The following is a 20,165-nucleotide window of genomic DNA, read 5'->3' as shown; positions in this document are numbered from 1 at the left end:
GCCATTCACATAAAGGTAGGACAGAGTGTCACAGCCCAAGGACTGACGTAGCTGATGTAAGCTAAGGAAGAGGATGAGCAAACAGGCTGTATTTGGTAGACATTCTTTCCAACAGCACTCGTCATGGTGTGACAGCATAATGATGGGGGGGGCTACTCCTATCCCAAGCTTATATGCCCATTTGTCCCAGTCTACAAGCCCACAACACAGCAGTAACACACAACAATACAGGACTGCCAGGGAAGTTACCCCTTCTTTGGAACAAAGAATGGTGAAGTTCAAATTCTTACATTTTTTGAAATTATTTACATTTTCCCACTTCTGTGAAACATGAAAAGGAACTGACAATTAATCCTCGACAAATAACACAAAAAGATGAATTGCTGGCTCATCCAAGATTAACCTCCGCAGTTAGGACACAGGCTTTTCTACAACCACAAAAAAAAATAAAAAATCTTCTGGAGTCCACACCATGAGCTGTGTCCATACAATGCCAAACATACTCAGTGGCAGAAGATCTCCAAGAAGGGCAGTCCCAGCGAGTTGTTCCAACTATCAATAGGTAACAGGAGAATCCAGCCTAAGCTTGCCAGCTATGGGTTAGTTTTCCAGCCACTAAAAAACTACAAGCTGATACACTGAAGCAATATTAAAACCCAGTTTCCCACTCCCTGCTGCAGAGCCAACCATGCGGATCACGTAAAGGATAAAAGCCTTGGGTGCACAGACAGAAAGCATGGAGCAGACTGCAAAGGTGCGAGGCTGCAGCAGCTGCTTGAGCTTACCATACGTCTCGGATCTACTCTCCTCCGAACTAGACTTTGTCTTCTTGGAGGAGCTATCTGCACGAGAGCAGGAGAAAAGGAGAGAGAGATATAGAAAATATGGAGACCAAACATGAGAAAAAAAAAAAAAAACTTCATGAAAAACACAGACTGATTTATTAGGTTAAATCGTGCAAAACACAAATAAGATGTGAACAAAACATAGGTGAAACACTTGGAATAAGGGGTGAATAATACGAGCATGAAGACACAGAATATCAGACAATAAAAGAAGTTCTTTGCAATGAACTACAGAAAGTCTTCTGGTTAAAAAAAACAACTCCGAGCATAGAAACTCTGGTAACGTTTATCTCCAGAGCAAGTAATCGACATTGACATAGTAGTCCAGCATTCTGAATTCACCCCTTAAAAATAAAAGAGTTTTATGAAGGCTACAGCGCAGAGTTCATCTATCAGACCAGCTCACAAGCATCTTTACAGTGGTGCCAGGTAACAGCTCTCAAAATTGGAATGACTTTCATCAAATTAAGATTAGGGGATTCCTGAAATTTGCTTCTGAAAAAAACAAATTCCTTCTACAAAACAGGTTTATAGCCCGAGACCTCCTCTGACCTACTCCAACCTGAATAATTTTACATTTCCTTTGTCCTTGCAAATAGGTAAAGACAACAAGCACTAATTCAGCTTTTCCCCCTTAGAGGATTTTTTTTTTAAACCAACATTAAAAGCCCATTTTAATTTATTTTGTGCACACTAGGAAAGAGTCATGCAGCTAGTGACTGAAAGCATTAACGAACAGAATGGTTTATAAACACCAGCTTCAAATGCCTTGTGCAAAAAAACCACATTCTACAAGTCGTACCACCTTTACATTCAACTCTCATGTCTTCCACAAGCCCCAGGGAAAAGACTGGCTACACAGCAGAATGCACAGACATGAAAAACACACATTGCATGGGGCCAGGAGGCTCAGACAAGAGCCTGTCATGCATTTCATGAACACACCGAGTAGTCACTGGGTTAGTGTTTCAGAGAGAATAAAGAATCCCTGCATGCATCCTGATTTTTAAGACAGCACTGGACAGGCTTACCAAACTGACCCTAATTTAACCTTTTTGAAGGTTAAAAAAATAGGATAGCATATCCTTTAAAAATGGACATTTATCTTAAAATATATCATGTTGGAAAGTACACGTTCACTTTACAAGTGACAGAGATAGAACAAAATCCACTAAGGCTCAAAAAAACCCAACCAACCCTACAAGGAATACCAGCCCTAGTCGAGCCTATAACATCTCCAATTTCACACTTCAACTAAAACAGCCAAAAGAACTGCTCACAACTAATTACGGTATTTGCCTACTGAAATTTCAGACTGACTTTTCTGAAAGAGGAAGTAATTATAATTATTCACTGATACCACTAATCTAGGTTTATTCTTGCACCGTTAACAGCTGCTTTGTAGATGAGCACGTTTAAAAGCAAGCCCATATTAATTTCAATGCCCGCATGCTTCAAAAAGGCTTTGCAATCGCAGAACAACGCAACTCTGAAAACCACATACGTTGACACATTACAATCATTTTTATTTCAATCCCCAGTACTTTTTCAAATACAAGTCTAGATTTTTCACCTGTGAAGTTTTAGGACTTTACCTGTCGGATCAAAGTCGTGCGTACTACTGCAGCGTTCAACCTTCTGTTTCTTGTCAGCTGGAGACTCTCTGCTCAGAATGCTGCCGTGTCTGTGACAAACCAAAGCAGAGGATCCTGACTACCACGCCACAGAAGCATCGCCTCGCTGGCGAGGCCTTCGGAAATAACCTTAGCTAGCTCTCTTTGCTAACAAGGAATTTAGATTAAAATGTACGCATTAAGTTCACCTAAAAAATTTATTCCCAGACTGAATTCAAGTAGAAAAATGATCTCCCTCAGAAGCTTTGGGAGCGTAGCCAAGGTTCTAGAAACAGTCTCATTAACCTTCAAAATTAGTAACTGCGAGTGCATTCTCTTTATCATTCAACAGCAGGCCATATTTTATTTTAAAAGCAAAATAAATTTAAGTTACAGAGGACTGAAAAAATGGAAATCTTACCTCTACCTGCTCTCTCAGCAAACCTTAAATCTCTTTGTATGCAAAAATTAAAGATTTAGAATACGCACACACACACCCCCCAAAGGAAGCGTCTGTACATCATTAGTGTCGCTTTCTCCGAGCATCTCAAATCTCAGGTAAGAGAACCCGCCAGTGTACGTAACAGAAATGCAAATGGTAACACTATGCCATGCACTTTAAGTGCACCACCAACTATATTTTTGGCGCCCTGTCCCAATCTGGATATTAATTTCCTCACATCCATAACGGGTACTGCTATCTGTGTTTGTACATTTTATTTATTTTTTTTTTTCCTTTTAAAAGCGTTCCTCCTCTGAAAAAGGCTGTATCATAACTTGCAATAAACAGTAAACTTCAATAACTCACCTTGTAGGTTTTTTGAGAGGAAACCTGAAAAGAAGAAAGAACATAAGTTTAATGAACATTTTTTGTTTCTCAACATTATGTTTGATATCAACACTAATGCTTAAATACAGCCATTCTACATTTCTCTAATACCTTCACAACAGAACAAGTCTTTTTTTGCTCTGCTACTTCAGCCAAATTAAGTTCATTTACAGTTGATTCAATTAGGTAAAGTATTATTATCAATATGCTTAAATGTTTCAAACAGAACTAAGAACAGAAGCAGAATCTGTGCTCTCAAATCCAGCATCTAGTAGGTCTTTCTTAGTACAGTATAGCAGCTCATGGATCATCTTCCTCCAATAACAACTAGTTTCATACACTAAAAATTAACGTAGCTTGATTTTTTGTCCTGCTAATGGACCAAAGACCTGGAATCCAATGAAGGTCCAAACTCTAACTGAAAATTCTCTTATAGCTGAGACATTCTGGTTATCTCCCTCCTACATGGGTGCTGCAGCATCTGGTAACACGGGAGCTCGTGCTGACATCTCCTAACAAGATCCCCAACCATTTTCATGAAACTATACGAACTTGCCATCTTTGAGACAAGCACAACAGAGTAAAATTAAGTTGAAATTATATTAATTATTCCAAATATTATTACCGGGACATACACATAACAGGCAACACAACCCCACAGTTAAAGAAATCTATACACGTTTAAGTAAGGAAAAGATGTGGGACTTATGAAACCAAGGTTTTTTTCCTTGAATTACTACAGAAAAATGACAGAGCAAGGTGTATGCCATGTAGCTTAAAGCACCAACTTCTACTTTCATGAAGCGGAACTATTTTTTTCTCAGAACTTTTTAGAAGTTTAGCTCCATTCCTCCTGGTTAAACGATTTTAGATCCTTTGGCTGAAAGCAATATAAACATTTAGACCTGTGTATGTACATATAAGAAAAGAACAGACAACTCAAGTCACTTTTTGTTCTAAATGATGACATTTACATTATTATATAGCTGATCATTTCCCCCATATACATAAATTATCCTTATTGCATTCAGTTCCTCCTATTTATACAGGTTTTCCAAGAAGTAATAGGGTAAAGGTTAGAGGGAGGCAGAGAAGAGATTCAAGGAAAAAGAAATATAATACCACGAACATCGACAGGGGATTAAATGACTCATTTTTTTTCTTTTTTTTTTTTTTTTTTAAACATATTTTAAACAGATCCTATTTGATAAAGATCAGTAGTCCCATGGTAAGTCTGCACTAGAAAAAGGCAACATCAGTGCAGGATAGTCCCAAGGATATCACCTCTGAACTCAAACTGAGCTGAGCGATGGCCCTGTCCAACTCGTCCTCTGCTCAGAACCAAACCATTCTCTGAAAGTATTTCAGAGCATTACAACAAAGATTCCTTGAGCACTGCCAAGGAGACTGCCCAAAACGCACACCTCATGTTTTAAGCTCCTTTCTCCAAAGGAGGGACAACCTTGTCACCTATTCACCTGTTCTCTTTTCCTCGATAACTACGCACAGAGTGGCTCAGCCAGAAATAGCACAGTCTTAAAGCTGCAATAACTCCCTCCCCATTACCTGAAAAACATAACTGGATACACAGCAGAAGCACTCAACTTAATCCCTCTCTTTGACTAATAGGTATTCCATTAAATGCGTATACACCCTAAACGCCGGCCAGCTCACACATGCCAATCCCTACGCGAGCATGCACTAATATGGCAACTCTGAAACGAACACCTGATGACACATTAGGCAAACGAAATTAAAATGTTGTCTACTACTGAAAATAATTATACACATCAAAACACTTGTCATCTTTTAGATAACAGCGTCAAATTTAGTTGAAATACAACGACGGCTTCAAAATTAAGGTGAGAGATAGGGCCTTTGATTGAGTAAGTCTTAGGAACCTAAAGCAGAGGTTAACTGAAGAAAAAAGGCTGCGTACAGACTCCATAGGAAGCGGTACCCTCTTTCCTCCTCCCCCCAAAACCACTATTTTCATCTCGGAAGTCTGGGAAACGCACTTTGATTCAAAAGAGGAACGTGTAGCTAATCAAGCCTCTTCTGCTCTACCTGCAAAGCCAGATCTCTTCAGCCTTCAGCCCTGCCACTTAGGAATTCTGGCCAGTGAAGAACCACTTTCTGCAAGACAGACAACCTGAATCCCAAAGCAAAGAAACCAAAAGTCATCTCAGGCCAACCTAACCCTCTCTGAACACCGTATGGTAAACAGATGCAGTGGTAATCTAGCGTTTCATTGAAAAGCTGAAAAAGAGACAAAGGAATCCAGGCAAAGACAATCTATTGCCTCTCCGAAGGCAGGAAAATATGCTTAACGTTAATTACACCACGTATTTTATCTAATGCACTTGAACTTTTGAGCTGCATTAAAAAAAAAAAAAATCCTAACACTACTAGCAAATAGTTTGATGAAGAATTTAAGTGAAAACCTTTATCCCATAGTGTTTCTCCAGGCTCATGCTCCTACAGCAAAAGAAACCATTTATGAACAAAATAAATTTAGTTCATTGTTGTACTCTTCTGGTTGGTTCAGAGCTATTCATCATGTGTTCAAGGATGAAGTGCAAATATTCCATTTTACAGGTCTAGAAAGTTGTGTCAAACCTTCCTACTCGTAGACCATCGGCATTAATTATTTGGACAGAGAACGCTGAAGTTTGTGTATATAAAATGGCACTGAAAACATCAGGAATTGTTTCTGTGCTTTGATGTTAAGGGTGAGCAGGGAAGTCCCGCTGCGCGAGGGCCACAATCCCACAGCTCCCTGCTCCGAGGCCGTCACCGCGCTCACGGCTGTAGGGACGGCGCTTCAGGACGAAGGGTCAGGCCTCGCGAGGAGCCGGCGAGCTCCGAGGAGTCACCACCGCCCGTGGGCACTGCCGTGACCCCCATGGGACGAGCTGCCCGAGCCCAGGCCCCGATGGCCAGAGCCCAGGCCCGGATGGCCGCCCTCGGGCTCAGTCCCGGGCACACTGCCGCGGAGCTGGGCTGCGAGGCAGGCTGGGAGCCGCTTCCGGAAGCTCTGGAGCCCCTTGGCCACCCGCCAGCTTCCTGCGTTTCTTTCTTCTCCGAAGCAGGGAGGGAGGGAGGGACGTGGCGGGGAAGCGGGGCAGGCTGCAGGTCACCATCACAGCGAAGCCTCTGGGGCACAGGCAGCAGCACGTTCAACCAGAGGCGGTGAGGCCGAGGGAGCTCCAGGCCCCCTCCTGCACTCGCTTTACTTCAGAGGTACTCCATGAAATCACGGGAGTAGGAAGGGCTCTGCTGAGCTAGGCTGGAGGTGAAACTTCCCAGCCCTCCTCCCCCCTACCCCGAAAAATTCCCCTGCTGGACCTGAAATCGTTCCAGGCCACCGAGTTATGAAATCACAGAAATGAGAGATGGAAAAGTCAGCTGAGCTAAGACTGCAAGCGGGATTTACCGTCGCTGCCAGCCAGGCTGTGGGGAGTGCTCGTACAGAAGTCCCTCCTCTCCCCCAGGTTCCTACCTGAGGAGTACCCAGCACTTCTTCATTTGCCGAAGGCATTCATCAGTTCCCAAACACCGCTCCTATACTACAGCCGAAAGAAAAGTCTAGGTGGATCAATGGAGTATAATCAAAAGAACACAGAAGAGCTCCCAGGAGTTTATCCAACAACTGTTTGTATTTCAGTGCAACTTAGCCACTTGGAAACAGTATTGTTTGAAAGCAGTACCGAAACTGCCCTCGCTGTGAGAGCACCCAGCACTATATATAACATAGAAAATGTATTTCACCTACTGCTGCGAACACCACGCGAGCTGGAGGCACAGCAGGGCGCGGTTAACAGCTGGAGACTTAATTCCAAATCTAGCTGGCAAGTGTAGGCTCCATGATAAAACCCTGTAGACATTTTGTCTGATAACTGACAAACATCAGCACATTTTCAAACAAGTTGTTCCACTCTCCCAAATACCAGGAACAATTAAAAGCTAAGTCACATTTTGTTTTTAAAATACTGGGTCAAATAATTTAAGTAATTTAAACGCAACAAATTACTAAAAGTACGTCTTGTTAGTCATGCTGCATTAGGAAAATCTATTTACTGTAAAGCCAAGTGAAAAAATTATACCCTCAACTAGTAACACTGTGGATTAAAAACTGTGCTTCTCCAAGTTAGCTCACACACGCATGCACCATCCAGTACTGGACCAGCGCCTAACATCTACCTTGAAGCCAAGACAGAAAAAGATAGTTTTAAGACCTGATGTGTCAAAACACACCAGAGAGAAAGGATTTCCAGCTTCCAACAGTACAAAGCGTTCCATTCTAGCCTGGGAGGTTGAAAATATATCTGACCAAAAATAGCACAGCATTCAGATAACCATGTTGGGTTTTTTTTTTTACTCCCATGCTAAAATATTACCAGAATTCAAGTATTTGCTATCTCAAAAACTGATCAAAGTCAAAAATATTTAGATTCAGACAAGGGCCCCAACCTTGGAAATATTTATTCATATGCCTAACTTTAGTTCCATTTACTTCAGCAGGACTACTCACATGCCTGAAATTAAGCTTGTGTGTGTTTGCACAATTCAAGTATAAATTACTACAAGTTGTGCCGAGATGAGTAAGAAATATTGTGAAACCCATACAAAAGAGAACAGCCAAAAACTGCTTGCTTGACAGAACTAATCTTTAATTAGGAGATGAACAGTTGCAATAGAAGCTTCTTCACTGCTTTATTAGTTTCATTTAAATAAGACGTTGCTTGTTACGGACAAACCCTCTTACAGAATTCTAAATTTTTTAAAAAAGCAACAAAAACATGTGACTACTGCAAACTCAGGACTGATGAGAAATATTACATGTTCACACGTTTATTTTTTTCACACATTTAGAAAGAGAAGAGGAAAACCAAAGGTTAACCCAAAGCCTGATCTGCCCCCCCCCCCCCCCCCCCCCCAACAAAACTATGTCTATTTAAAATGACATCATCCTACTTCAGGAGGTTTTTCACCAAGTAATTAGTGAATGGGATGCCTTTTGCCAGCGCCACCTCCATGGGTTTTGGTGAAAAGCGAGTTGTGTAACTGGCAGCTATGCTTCTGGAAGGCTGAGCTGGATTGTACTCTCTTCTTGCTCATACATACCCAAAGAGATCCTTTCACTGGAAGAACTCAAGTCTGTTCTTGGGTGACAGTTAAGGAAAAAAAAAAAAAAAAAAAAAAAAAAAATAAAATCACTGAACAACTTCATGACTATTTCAAGTGCATCTAGTGATAGAACTCCTGCAGTACCTATTAAGCTTTATTTTCAACGCCATGACTGGACCTGCACTGACAGCCATCAGAGAAAAGCTACATTTGCTGCCTAAATGTAGTAGGTTTAAGTAAGTGCCTTGAAAGTACAGTAAGCACGGATGTCTTAAATGCCATTCTTCAGATAATTCCCAGAATTTAATCTTGAAAGAGACGGGAAGAATAAAAAAAAAAAAAGTCTGTTTGTTTTCCCAGTTTGCAGATGCACATACCCACCAGAGCAGTTTTTTGCAGGGCTTAAAAGCCCTGAGAAAGGTATTATGGGAGAGTGCTGACATGACCTGAACAAAAGAAGTACCAATGTGACCTTAATATAGAGCTAAAGGCAGTCTTCTGTCACAACAAAAAGAGGTGGACATGTTCTGTATAGGACAGCGGCTGAGTAAAAGGAACTGATGAGATAGCAAATGACAGGCGGATAGAGAGAAACACAGATGCAGCAAGTGGGCAACTATTAGCAACCAAGAAAAAACGCAGACAGAAGTCTGCCATTTCACTGCACTGCCCACAAACTGCAGCTGTAACCGCATCACCTATTCTGCGGACAACACCGATTCCACACATCAGGTCTATTTACCTTCGCATTAACCCACTTAAAGAGCAGTTTTATGCAGTGTCACCTTCTCCCCGTATCAAAGTACCTAAGCTCAGGTAACCAGAGTTTTCTTCTCAGAAAAAGCCCACTGCATACTGATGACAACGGACTGTCACGCGAAGTGCAGGGAGAAGGGACCCAACCGGTGTGGATTCCTGGGAGCTGTCAGAGCCTACGGACAGATCTTACAAACCTGCAGCAAGTGCACAAGGAGGTGAAACTGAGCAAGGCAATAAAAGTTTCCATGTTATTTTTGTAGGAGGCCAAGGCAGCAACCACAGCTGACGCAATGACTCATGGAAGAATCGTTCGTGGCATTATTAGCTTTAGATTACTGACAGCTTTGTGAATAAGCCCGGCCACTGCCTTCTGAGAAGGACCACGGGAAGGTTAGTGAAGTGACTGCAGAGCCCATATAGCAAATATCTTCTGTATCAGCTCCACACAGTGCTCCACCTTCTACACATCCTCAGCAACTTCAGTGCCGAATTTGCCCTACTAAAGCATCAGTGAATACCTCTAACTCAATGCTACGTGTTTTTTCTGGCCCACCAACGTTTCCATCCATAACTAGAATATGCCATTCAATTTTCCTTTTAGGTTAGAAAATGCAGAGTAGCCAACAGAGCCCATCAACAAACCTCTTGATGGCTCAGTATAAGGATCGATGCAAGGGACCAGCGCTATGGCAACCAACAGTGCTGAGTTAAGTGCTTAACGCAAATTAGGTTAAGATAAATTTGATGAAAATCAAAGAAAAAATTATGCTTTTTCACAAGTCTGGAAAGCTGGCAGGTTTCTAATGATCTTTAAGAGGAGGACAGGACTCCAAAAGGCATTTCTACAGAGAAAGAGCATTCTACTGGTGCTAGTGAGAGCACCTTTCCATCACAAGGATGTTTCTTCTTTGAGCTTTTTTTTTTTAAAAAAAAAAAGGATAGATAATAGAGATATCTCTTTCATTCTTGTAGTTAACTGGAGATTTATTCTGTGTGAGGGTTTCATCAAGAGGGGTGAAGAGAAAGTGGCAGCATGAGAAGGGAGCAAGAGAAGAAAATCAGTTTAAAAAGATGAAAGAAAAAACAGAATTCAACAGATAAGTCTTCGTCGCAAAATGGATTACAAGAACATGGAGATTTTGCCTCCACACATGGAGGTACATGGAACTTCCTGATCGTACTAGTAGTACGTCCATCCAAATGAGCATTACTCTCTCTAGGAAATACTCCTTTGCAGATAGATGTGACCAGGTCTAAAAAGAAGCTGTCAACAATGTCTGTTAAACAGACAAAACAAAAATTTTAAAAAAAGAGAAACGACAAGCAGCTTTGAACATACTATAGCCAACTGTAGTTCTTTCCTTAGCACCCTTTCACTCTGAAACTTCCAGATGGGAAGGGTTTGTATTTCTCTATGAACAGCAACGTTTGGAAAGGGTAGAAGAAAAGCATCTCTAGAGAAGTTTCATCCACAGTTCAGTCATTCAGTCCCAGCCCAAGCAAGTGCCTCAGCTATTTTCCATGACACAAGCACTTGGATTTTTCCAAGAGCTGATGTCAGGGCTTTTCATGGAGAAAGAACTGCATTTACAGGGCAGGCAAGGAAGGAGGGCTTCCCCAGCAGCTATTCTCAATGTGGCCTTTGTGCTGCTCTGCTGCTGAAGCCAGGACCCTGCAAGAACTTTTAGTCCCCGCAGAAACTCTACAAAGGGGAGGGGACAGAGACATTTTCAGCAGCCAGTGCTGTTCTTCCACTCCTGACTGACTTCCAAGGCTCAGAAGCATCAGCTTTCCATCTAGAGGGCCTGAAGTTCCAGCCTTTTTAAGACAAGGACAACTATTGTTTAATATCTCTACAATGGGGTAGAAGCAGACAAACAAACTAAAACTGGGGAGGGGGCAGTGGAAGAGAACATAAATAAACCAAGTTGCTCATGTTTCCGTGATGCTGCTTTTAGATTCAGCCTAAATGCAAGATTTGGGCAACAGAGATGCAGTTTGCCCATAGAATGTAGCTCAGAGCAGGAACAAACTCTATTCAGAAACTGAAGAACAGAGGTTGCCAAATCACAGGTAAGATTTCCCACAGGTTTCCCAACGTCACTGGTTATAAGTTACTCAATCCATCAGTTCCCACTTTCGGAAAGAAAAATTGACATCTTTGAAAGGGAACAACTTAAATGAATTAAACACCAGCAATATTGAAAAAGGCCAAGTATTTTTTCCAAAAAGACCATCAGAAAATGTTATCAAAACAAAAATTTAATGAAAACTCTAGTGCACTGCAGAGAAAAACTGTCCGTGATTTGTCCAGTTGCTGCACGCTTTTATTGCGTGACCCACTTAACAGAACTGACCAGGCACAGGAGAAAGGTCAAGCCTTGTGATTTCAGAAGTTATGACCCAGCTTTCTAGCTTATTTATTTATTTTTAAGTAGGCTACAGACAAATATTCCCAGGCATGGAGAGCTCAAGCTTCCCTGAAAAAAAGGAAAAGCAGCTGAAATATGCATGGTTTGGCCATACTAGAGGAGCTCCAAAATAGCCCTTTTTTTTTTTTTTTTTCTCCACATTTTCATATCATCTTGGCAACCTGAGCTTCAGCAATTTGAGGAAGGAAAAAAAAAAAAGTGCAGAACATGTGCTTTCCAATTCTTTTCTCCAGTCTTCATTTCTGAAAATTGTTTTAAATCCCTTTGCCCACAGACTGCTCCTCTATGAAAGAATCAAATAAAGCAACAAGGTTTCTTGAGCAGACAGGGCGTGGCAGTCAAAATTAACCTGCCTCCCTAAACTGGAGCTAATTACGGGGAAATGAAATGTTTGCTTTGCTTGCCAATAATTGCAATACAGAACTGGCTCAATGGAAGCAGCCCTGCTCCCCGCCTCCCCACCACCACTCCTCCTACACGGCGTCTGGAAAAGCTTTCTAGTTAGATGCACAAAAATCAAAGCAAGAGACAAAGGAACAAGAACGCTGCGCCAGACAATTTTATTTTCCTAAACCAACCGTAGAAACCATAAAGCCATCAACTGCCATGGGATTTGCTTTCACCCAACGCACGCATAAGGGCTTGGAGATCACTCGTGTTGCCCCAGCGTGTCAAGCAGTTTTTGCATTTCATTAGGCACACAGCCTAGTTCCTTATTAATGCCATACCTAGCTTGTGGTTGTTATGAACCAGCAACGAGACTACTGTGGAAACAGTTCTTAAAAACAGCAAAAGACAGCAATTAGGGAGGAGAAAAAAAAAAAAAACAAACACACAACACAGTGCACGTAATACGACTGGATGTATAGCTTTCAAATACTGTAACACTAACTCCAATTATCCAGCTTCAAGTTTTGCAAATATATGTACAAGGTTCAGAGCCACATTTGAATATTTGGCCCAGAGATCACATTTCTGGTGAGTGAGTACAGCTGCCTGGCACAGGAACACCACACCTCTATAGCTTGTAACTAATAAACATGGCTCGGGTGCTAGATACCAGTAAGAAAAGTATCCACACTAAGGCATATTTGCTGTTCCTCCAGCACGTCTTTCAAAAGGTAAAGAACCAACAAGGCTAAGTTGTTCTGCTCCTCAGCATTACCAACTCATGTCTGACAACGTTTCACTGGAGATTTACCTTGATGCAGATGTTACTACAATGTGAGAACGTCAGCAGAAGTACCGAGCTCAGCAACACCTTCACTGGTGGATTTAGAGATTCAAAGGGCAGTATAAGTTTGTCTGACCTACTGTACAATGCAAAATTTCATTAAGTTACTCCTATGATAAATAAGGTCAGCATGACTAAAATACTTAGCTCCAAGAAAGGCACTTTCCCTTAATTTAGATTTTCCTTCCATTCTCTTGTGAGCTTGTTTTAAAGGTCAGGGAGTGTTTACTGGTCTAGAAATGTAGTGCCAACACTTCAATCCCTGGACTTGCCTGCTCATCAGAACTCGGAATTTATCAGTTCAAAGCTAAGCAGACACTCAACCAAAAAGCATTTTCAACCCTGCCTTTCCTTCTCCCACCCAGTTGTGAACCTTTGGTCAAACTACACCCGTTCTGCATGGGATGTGCAGACAACATCCACCCTTACGACCTTTGCAAAGCTTCTAAATATTTGCCAGCTGCAATAAACTAATTTACAGCTAACATGTCTTGAACTACCCAAAGGCAAAGTGCTCCCAGTGGCCTAATTTACACCAGGGAAAAACTGGATACACAATTTTACCAACAAAAGCTGTAACACAGAGGACCAAGAAATCACTACCACACTGTTGCTTAACCTGTATAGTGGATTACGAGCCCTTAGTCCTTCACAGCTTCCAGTCTAGCTAATTCTGATGGAGAAGTTTTACTCATGCAGATGCAAACACCAAGAGCAATAGAAATCTAAACTATTTGAGACTAAATTAAAAATGTGCAACTAACTGAACATATCACTTTTCTTGCTTCAACACCTCCCAAGAGGGTTTCTATCCTAGTATTAACTCATATTTGTAAAAGTATCCAAAAGAAAATAGGTGATGCAAGCTCAACTATAAAGAGATTAACAACACTACATACTGAAGTTAAAGCTATTTTAGTTATTTACATGGCCTAAGAAAAGAGATTTGTGATGTGCATGCCTATTATTTCTCCCCTGAAATGCAGGTCTCACCTATAAAACACAAGACAAAAAATGCACATAGCATACACTGCATGAGAAGTGAAAAAAATTACACAGGCATTCGTGGCATGCTTTGGTCCTTCGCATTTCATTTTTCCCCTTCATCTAAATTACAGGATAAATCCAGAAAGACCAATGGTAAAGGACTGGAGCAGAACACAGGATTAGGATTTCACAGCAACATCAAGCCCTGGTTCTTCTTCTATAAAATGGAAGAGAAAAAAAAACAGTAGCAAAGCCACAGTACTTGTAAAATGGCTCAAGATCCTGCATGTGAGTCAAATACATTGCTATTAATAGGCCTCCAAATATGTTTGTATTAGTATTTTCCTCTTGGGTCTCTTAAATAAAAATACAAGAAGAGAAAAAACCATTTACTCAGGAAACCTACCAGTTGCTAAGAGGTGATGCCAGCAAAATTCCTCAAGACATGTGGCAGCAGCACAGAGATAACCAAGCTATCAGCAATACCATAACCAGTTTTAAGTTTTTTTCCCCCACACGTTTCACTTACACCAGTTCTTGGTACCTCCTCCTCACACAGGCACAATGCTGAGAACTGCCAACTCTCACTGACTTTGGTGAAAGCAGAGCTTGCAATAACTTGCAGATTGTCGCTCAGGATTTTTAGACAGTTACCTCTTCATGTCAGAGCCACCTACAGTGCTGCCTTCCTGGAAAATAAGCATCTGTCCACAAAGGGAAGTAACCACTTTGTAGCACCACTCACAAAAAAAATAAAAAAAAAAAAAAAAGGCTTCTTACATTCATACTTTTACATATACATATGTATACATGTAAAAACCAAATCCCCCCAGCAGCGATTAGCATCTCACAGCCCTTCTACTTCAAATCCTCGCACCCATACGTTAGCAGAAACTATTGCAAATGGAGAAAAGCCTCTCAGTGCTCTGATGGCTGTCACTGTATTAATGTCGTCTCAATTCTGCACCAACAGTACTGTCCAGACCATCACTGTGACTATCCTCTACTGATGCAATCTGCTTCGTTTTTAGAACACTTTACAATAAAATCCCCCCTAAAAAAAAAAAAAAAAAAATCAGTGAAAACTGTATTCAGAAGAAAACCCACCCAAAACACTCAAATATGGTTTCTTGAGCCCCAATAGCTAATTTAACATCAACACGCATAAAATATCAGCTTATCAAAAAAAAAAAAAATCACATTCATTTCGACTGCAAAAGCAGTCTAAAAAGTCTGGTGAGAAGGTTCTGCTAACATGCCGGTACGCAATTCAGGGCTGAGAAATGGAAAGGCGGCAGTGCTGCCAGCGTCTACATCTAAGGCATCCCTCCTTGCTGTCAAAACCTTTGTTCCTGAGCTGAGACACTGAGGCACGAATTTTCACAGCGAGCATATTTAATTGGCCACTTCCGCAATGAAAATACAAAAGAGTAACTAAGGTTCACGTTGCAGCTATTAAAAAAAAAAGAGAAAAAAAGCTAAAAGAGAAAAACCTCCTCTCCCACCCTTTTCCCAATAGATACTAAAGGAAAAATCCTTTCTCTCTCCTCTGCAATCAAGGAAGCTATTTTCTCATCTTTCAGTATATTCATATCACAGAATAGGAACAAAGACTGTCAGATATTACCTGTTTCACAAGACAAAGTCAGCTGAACAGGGAGATCCCAAAGGCCCATTTCCAGGGGGAGTACACTGAGACCAAGTCCTCTCCAAGGAGTGCAAGCTACCCCTCTTGGAAGCTGTCTGGTTTTTTTATGCTTATCCGATATCCTTGAGAGGCATCTGCCTGATTGTTTCACTGACCACTTGAGGGAAGGGAAGAAACTCCACCTCTTCTCTCCCACCTCCTCCCAACCACCATCAGCTGTGGCCCATCGCCGCACTGCTAATGGACACAGCGAGAACAGCATCCACGGACGTCCCACAGAGACTGCATGCAACAAGAAAGCAGAAGAGAGCTTGGATTTTAAAATTTAGGGTTTCCAACTGTCCCAAGGGACAGAACGATATATCCCTATACAGGTATTTATGTAAATACAATACATGGATGTGCACGTTCTGCATGTATTTATGTATGTGTACGTACACATCTATCTGTCTATACACATGTATACATGCATGCATGTCATTAAATCAGATCACTGATCAAAGAAACTGCATCACATGATGCACATGAACAAAGGCTTGGCATAGGGCAGCGAGATTTTTTTTCCTTCAATCCACTTCCAGCTTTTTTACAGGGTCACTCCGTGCCACGTAATGTATTCTGATTTCAGGCATTCTGAAAACACCCGACCACCGTGGCACCTGAAAAGCACACAGTGTCAGAAAAACAGAGCCTCTGCATTGTATCAGAAGAGAAGAGGGCAGGAAAGAGGGCGAGAAAGCAAGCATGCCTCTTTCTGTCATCCAGGGAAAGAAACTGGGAGGTCAAAACAGGGGGGCAATGAGCTTACTGCTCTTCTAGCTTATGTGACTGGTCAAGCCCTGGGGAAGAAGGATTGGAGGGTGAAGGGGCTGTTTTCTTTTTCTGCCCCAATAACCTAATTAAGTTTGTGAGCACTGCTAGCAGGATAGAAATTTCTTCACGCTACACTGTCTGTTTGTGTTTGATTAATGTAAATCTTCCCAGGGCTCTAACCATGCCCCAGGCAGTGTGATGCCTGACTCTCCATTAACAACCGTCCAAGCCGCCATGTACAGCGGGAAGAGAGAGAAAGCAAGATCTCTACTTCAGCCTTTGCCATAAAATCATCTAACTTAATCAAAATAACTTCTTGTTATTTAATTTGAATTACCATTCCTAATTAAATTCCACTTTTTTTTCCCCAAATCACGGGACCTATTAGAAAGATGAAACTGCAGCAAACCACTGAATATATTAATAGTAGTTACTTTCTTTTGCATTTCCTCTGTTCTCTCAACCGAATTTTTTAGACTACACTCACCACAACTTCTGTGCTGCCCAGTCCAACGCATGCTGGTACCAAATATAATCTCCAAGCCACAACTGCATCAAGGCTACAATTACACAGCAGACAGGAAGCCAAAGAAATCAACTCCTACCCCTACATCTATCTGCTCCATGGTTCTAAGCATGCAATAATTTCCCAGCCAGAGCTTGTATTTTCCATGCTTCTGTCTTTTCCAGTGGCATGCATTATCATTTTCTAAATAGTAGTAAGCTGTATTTCATTGGTTCGTATTTTGAAACATTTGCCCAGCTCCTCATTTTCTAGGAATTTCACAAATCAGAAAAGAAAATGTCAGCTCTCAAAAAGAAAATGGTAACCAGAGGAAAGCAAAAAGCTCAGCTGATAGCCAGCTGCTCATATACTCAATGGCTAGCACCTTTCAGAATCCTGGTATCTGACCCAAAGCACAGAAAAAAGAAAAAAAAAAAAATGAACAGTACTTTTTTTTTTAAGCAAACATGAAATCACAAAGACTTAAAAGAAGCAAGGGAAAAGTCACTGCAAATCCCAGAGCACGGCTTCATATCCAGTTTACTCATGCCTGAGTGAAAATCACGTGCAAGAAACAGCCACTGCTAAGGCATAAAGAGGGTGTCAAAGAGATATTTTTAAACCTGGATTACATTTTAAAATCAAGTATTTCCTAATTCTTCTCCCTAATGCTCATCATCAAGTGAAACATAGATGAAACAACATAAGCAGGCCAATAAGCCTTACTTTACTAAACTACATTTAGCTTAAAACAGTTGTTTGTCGTTTCCCTCATCGCGCAGGGTACGCTCCTGCTGACTGCAGCAATCCAAACACCACGCTCCAACAAGCAGAGTTTGGAACAGATGCCGAGAACCAGATCTGCTCCCCTCCACAGAAATTCACATTCCCTAGCTGCGTGCCTCAGTTTACCCTTCTCTACAAGCACATATTGCCCTCCTGCAGGAAAATACCACAAGTTTAAGATTTGTAAGGTGCGTTACCGTTGCAAGAATAAATATTTGCAACACTGCAAATATCCTTGAAAAACTCTAATTCCTCTAAGCAGAATGCCTGCTTTTTGAAATTTGAACGTAAAATACTTAATTTGAAACCATTCAGGTCAGCAAACAAACTGAGGTATACAAGAGAAATATCCTTCAAGTCTCTTACGCCTTTATGTCAGAAGGGATGTTTTCAATCCCCTTAAACACAAAAACTCTCTTACTGGCATCAACACTTGGGAAAAGAAATGTATTTGTACCATAAAACAATCTCAAAAGCTTCAGAAATACATACTGCAGCCTTCTCTTCATTATAATCAAGCCAAAACCACTCTGAAGAATCCAAATAAAATTTCAGTCTATCAGGAGAAGCATCAAGGAGAAAAAGGTTTTAAGCACAGGGTACAGCAACAGCAGTTTTGGAAAAGTATTATGAGAATGAACTTGAGACCAACATTGAGTTTGTTAATTTTTTTGCTCTAAGGTTTCTTTTACTCTGCCAAAACAAAAGAGGCCTGTTGTGAGTAAACAGGGCCAGTCCTGTAGATTGCTTCTTTCCTGAAATACTGATTTTCTGAAAGAACATTGCTTTTTAAAGCACCGACCACCTTTTGAAGCCTATTAAGTCCAGACTTAAAATACCACAAAGGTGGCATGCGTCACAACCTGAGAAAAGTTCTCGCTCTCACTTATGATGGGGAAGAGCATGCAAATCACTGATTTTTAACAGGATTATTATCCACTAAGATCACTGCGGAACTACATAGACCAGTCATTTAATTCTTAAATCTTAAATGTTGGCTGAAATATTTTTTTTTTTTTTTTTTTTGCTTACGCACATAAACTTTTAATTTTTATTTGTATTTTATCTACAGCCTTCAGGAGAAAGCAACACAATGCATTCCTTTCAAGTACAAACCAATGCAGCTGCCAGGAAACAGCGTAAAAACAAGAAAGATTCAGGAATGGAAGCTTATATCTTGCTTCCTACTCTGATTTCACAGATTTCCTTCCCTTGGTACTCTCTCAGCCACAGGACACAAGAAGAAAACAATTGGAAGGGGGGGAAAAAAAAAATTTTTTTTTGACCATAAAAAGCAAGAAAGTCTGGTGTAACCAGGTTTTGAGAAGAAGTGAGAGATAGCTAAGATATGGCTAGGACTGTGAATGTCGCATCACTGTTTTAAGTCTACAGGGATTTCTACAGTCCTGGACAACAGCAGGAAAAGAGGATAGAGAAAGAAAACATGGAAAAGAGATGTCACTTTCCACATAATTAAAAGAAAGCTCTCCTAAGAAGGATAGTAAAAGAATAAGTAACTGATTTAGCCAGGTCCTTTGTCCTTTTAGAAAAAGCATAATAAAACATAAGGCAGTTTTAAGTAAGTGCTTCTAAAACATCACACTACAAGTGGCAAGCCTGTATACTTGAGCTTTCACATTCCAAAATCTTCTCATCTCTCTCTGTTCCACCATTTTTTGTCAAGTAACTGTAATTTTGGTCCCTGCTGCCTCCCTTACACTCTGTTGACTAAGGAATGCTTTATTTCTTGCCCATGTACAAACCACACACCCTGCAAGCAACACAAGCAAAGCTCTTCTCCTTGTTCAATAACACTATTAGCAGCTCTCAGCTGGTTAGGCTGGGATATGGTAAATATTTATGCAGAATTCACAGACCTTTACCCCAATAAGGAGCCAGGCATGGGAAACGAACAGCTTCCCAGAGCTCCCTACAGCGGAAGCAGAGTGGTCCCCAAGGACCAGAGTCCACACCCCTGTGAAAAAAATAAAAAATAAAAAAACAAAACCCAAAAACTCCACGAAACAGCAAGAGAAGGTCTGCATCTGATCACTACCACTGCTGGTTGAGTTTCTACAACAAAAGCTAAGGTCTCCACACACCAAGCACTAAAGCATCCTGTCTGCAGCTTTGCTGAAAAGCCCAAACCTCACTCATCATTTTTGGGAAGCTCAAAGACACACAGATGAAGAAATTTTATTTTTGAAAAAGGATTTAGTTCAGATATTATCAAGATATGGGAGAGATGGATAAAGGCATTTTTAATCAATGAATCCCTAACTTTATAACACATCACAGCAATATATAATAAGCTCACCAATGCACTTCGTTATCCCCTAAAATCATAAATGACAGGCAGAAGGGCTGTCCAGTTCCCCCATCAGGGTACCTACACACTTTATAGAGCCAGACATTATGACCCTCAGTCTCTCATTCGATGGGTTCAGGGTGTTCATTTCTCCCATCTTTTAAATAAAGCAACAATATCCATCTCGCACATCTTGAATACACAGGAATTAGCTAAAGGCTGCTATGCTTTTCTTTTTTTTGAGAGAGTATATAAATATAAAAGTAAAAACAAGAA

At 41.0% G+C, this 20,165-nt stretch overlaps 1 protein-coding gene across 5 annotated transcripts in view; it reads right to left on the bottom strand.

The window, feature by feature from the left end:
- The window catches only part of ARHGEF12 (Rho guanine nucleotide exchange factor 12), a 76,756-nt gene that overhangs the window by 40,669 nt on the left and 15,922 nt on the right, over positions 1-20,165 (bottom strand). For 2 of the 5 annotated variants that reach the window (XM_074927641.1, XM_074927646.1), the window contains exons 2-4: positions 3,267-3,290; positions 2,441-2,529; positions 786-842 (exon numbers count right to left, since the gene is read on the bottom strand). In XM_074927641.1, the coding sequence (XP_074783742.1) occupies positions 786-842; positions 2,441-2,529; positions 3,267-3,290 (170 nt within the window). Of the gene's footprint in view, positions 1-785; positions 843-2,440; positions 2,530-3,266; positions 3,291-13,897; positions 13,915-14,358; positions 14,444-20,165 lie in introns of those variants that run through there. The other 3 variants (XM_074927644.1, XM_074927642.1, XM_074927643.1) reach the window with 3 other exon arrangements.

This window comes from Athene noctua, chromosome 26 (assembly GCF_965140245.1).
Source record: "Athene noctua chromosome 26, bAthNoc1.hap1.1, whole genome shotgun sequence".
Lineage (NCBI taxonomy): Eukaryota > Metazoa > Chordata > Aves > Strigiformes > Strigidae > Athene > Athene noctua.
The sequence above is the reverse complement of the archived record's forward strand: the minus strand, read 5'-3'. Positions and strand labels throughout refer to the sequence as shown.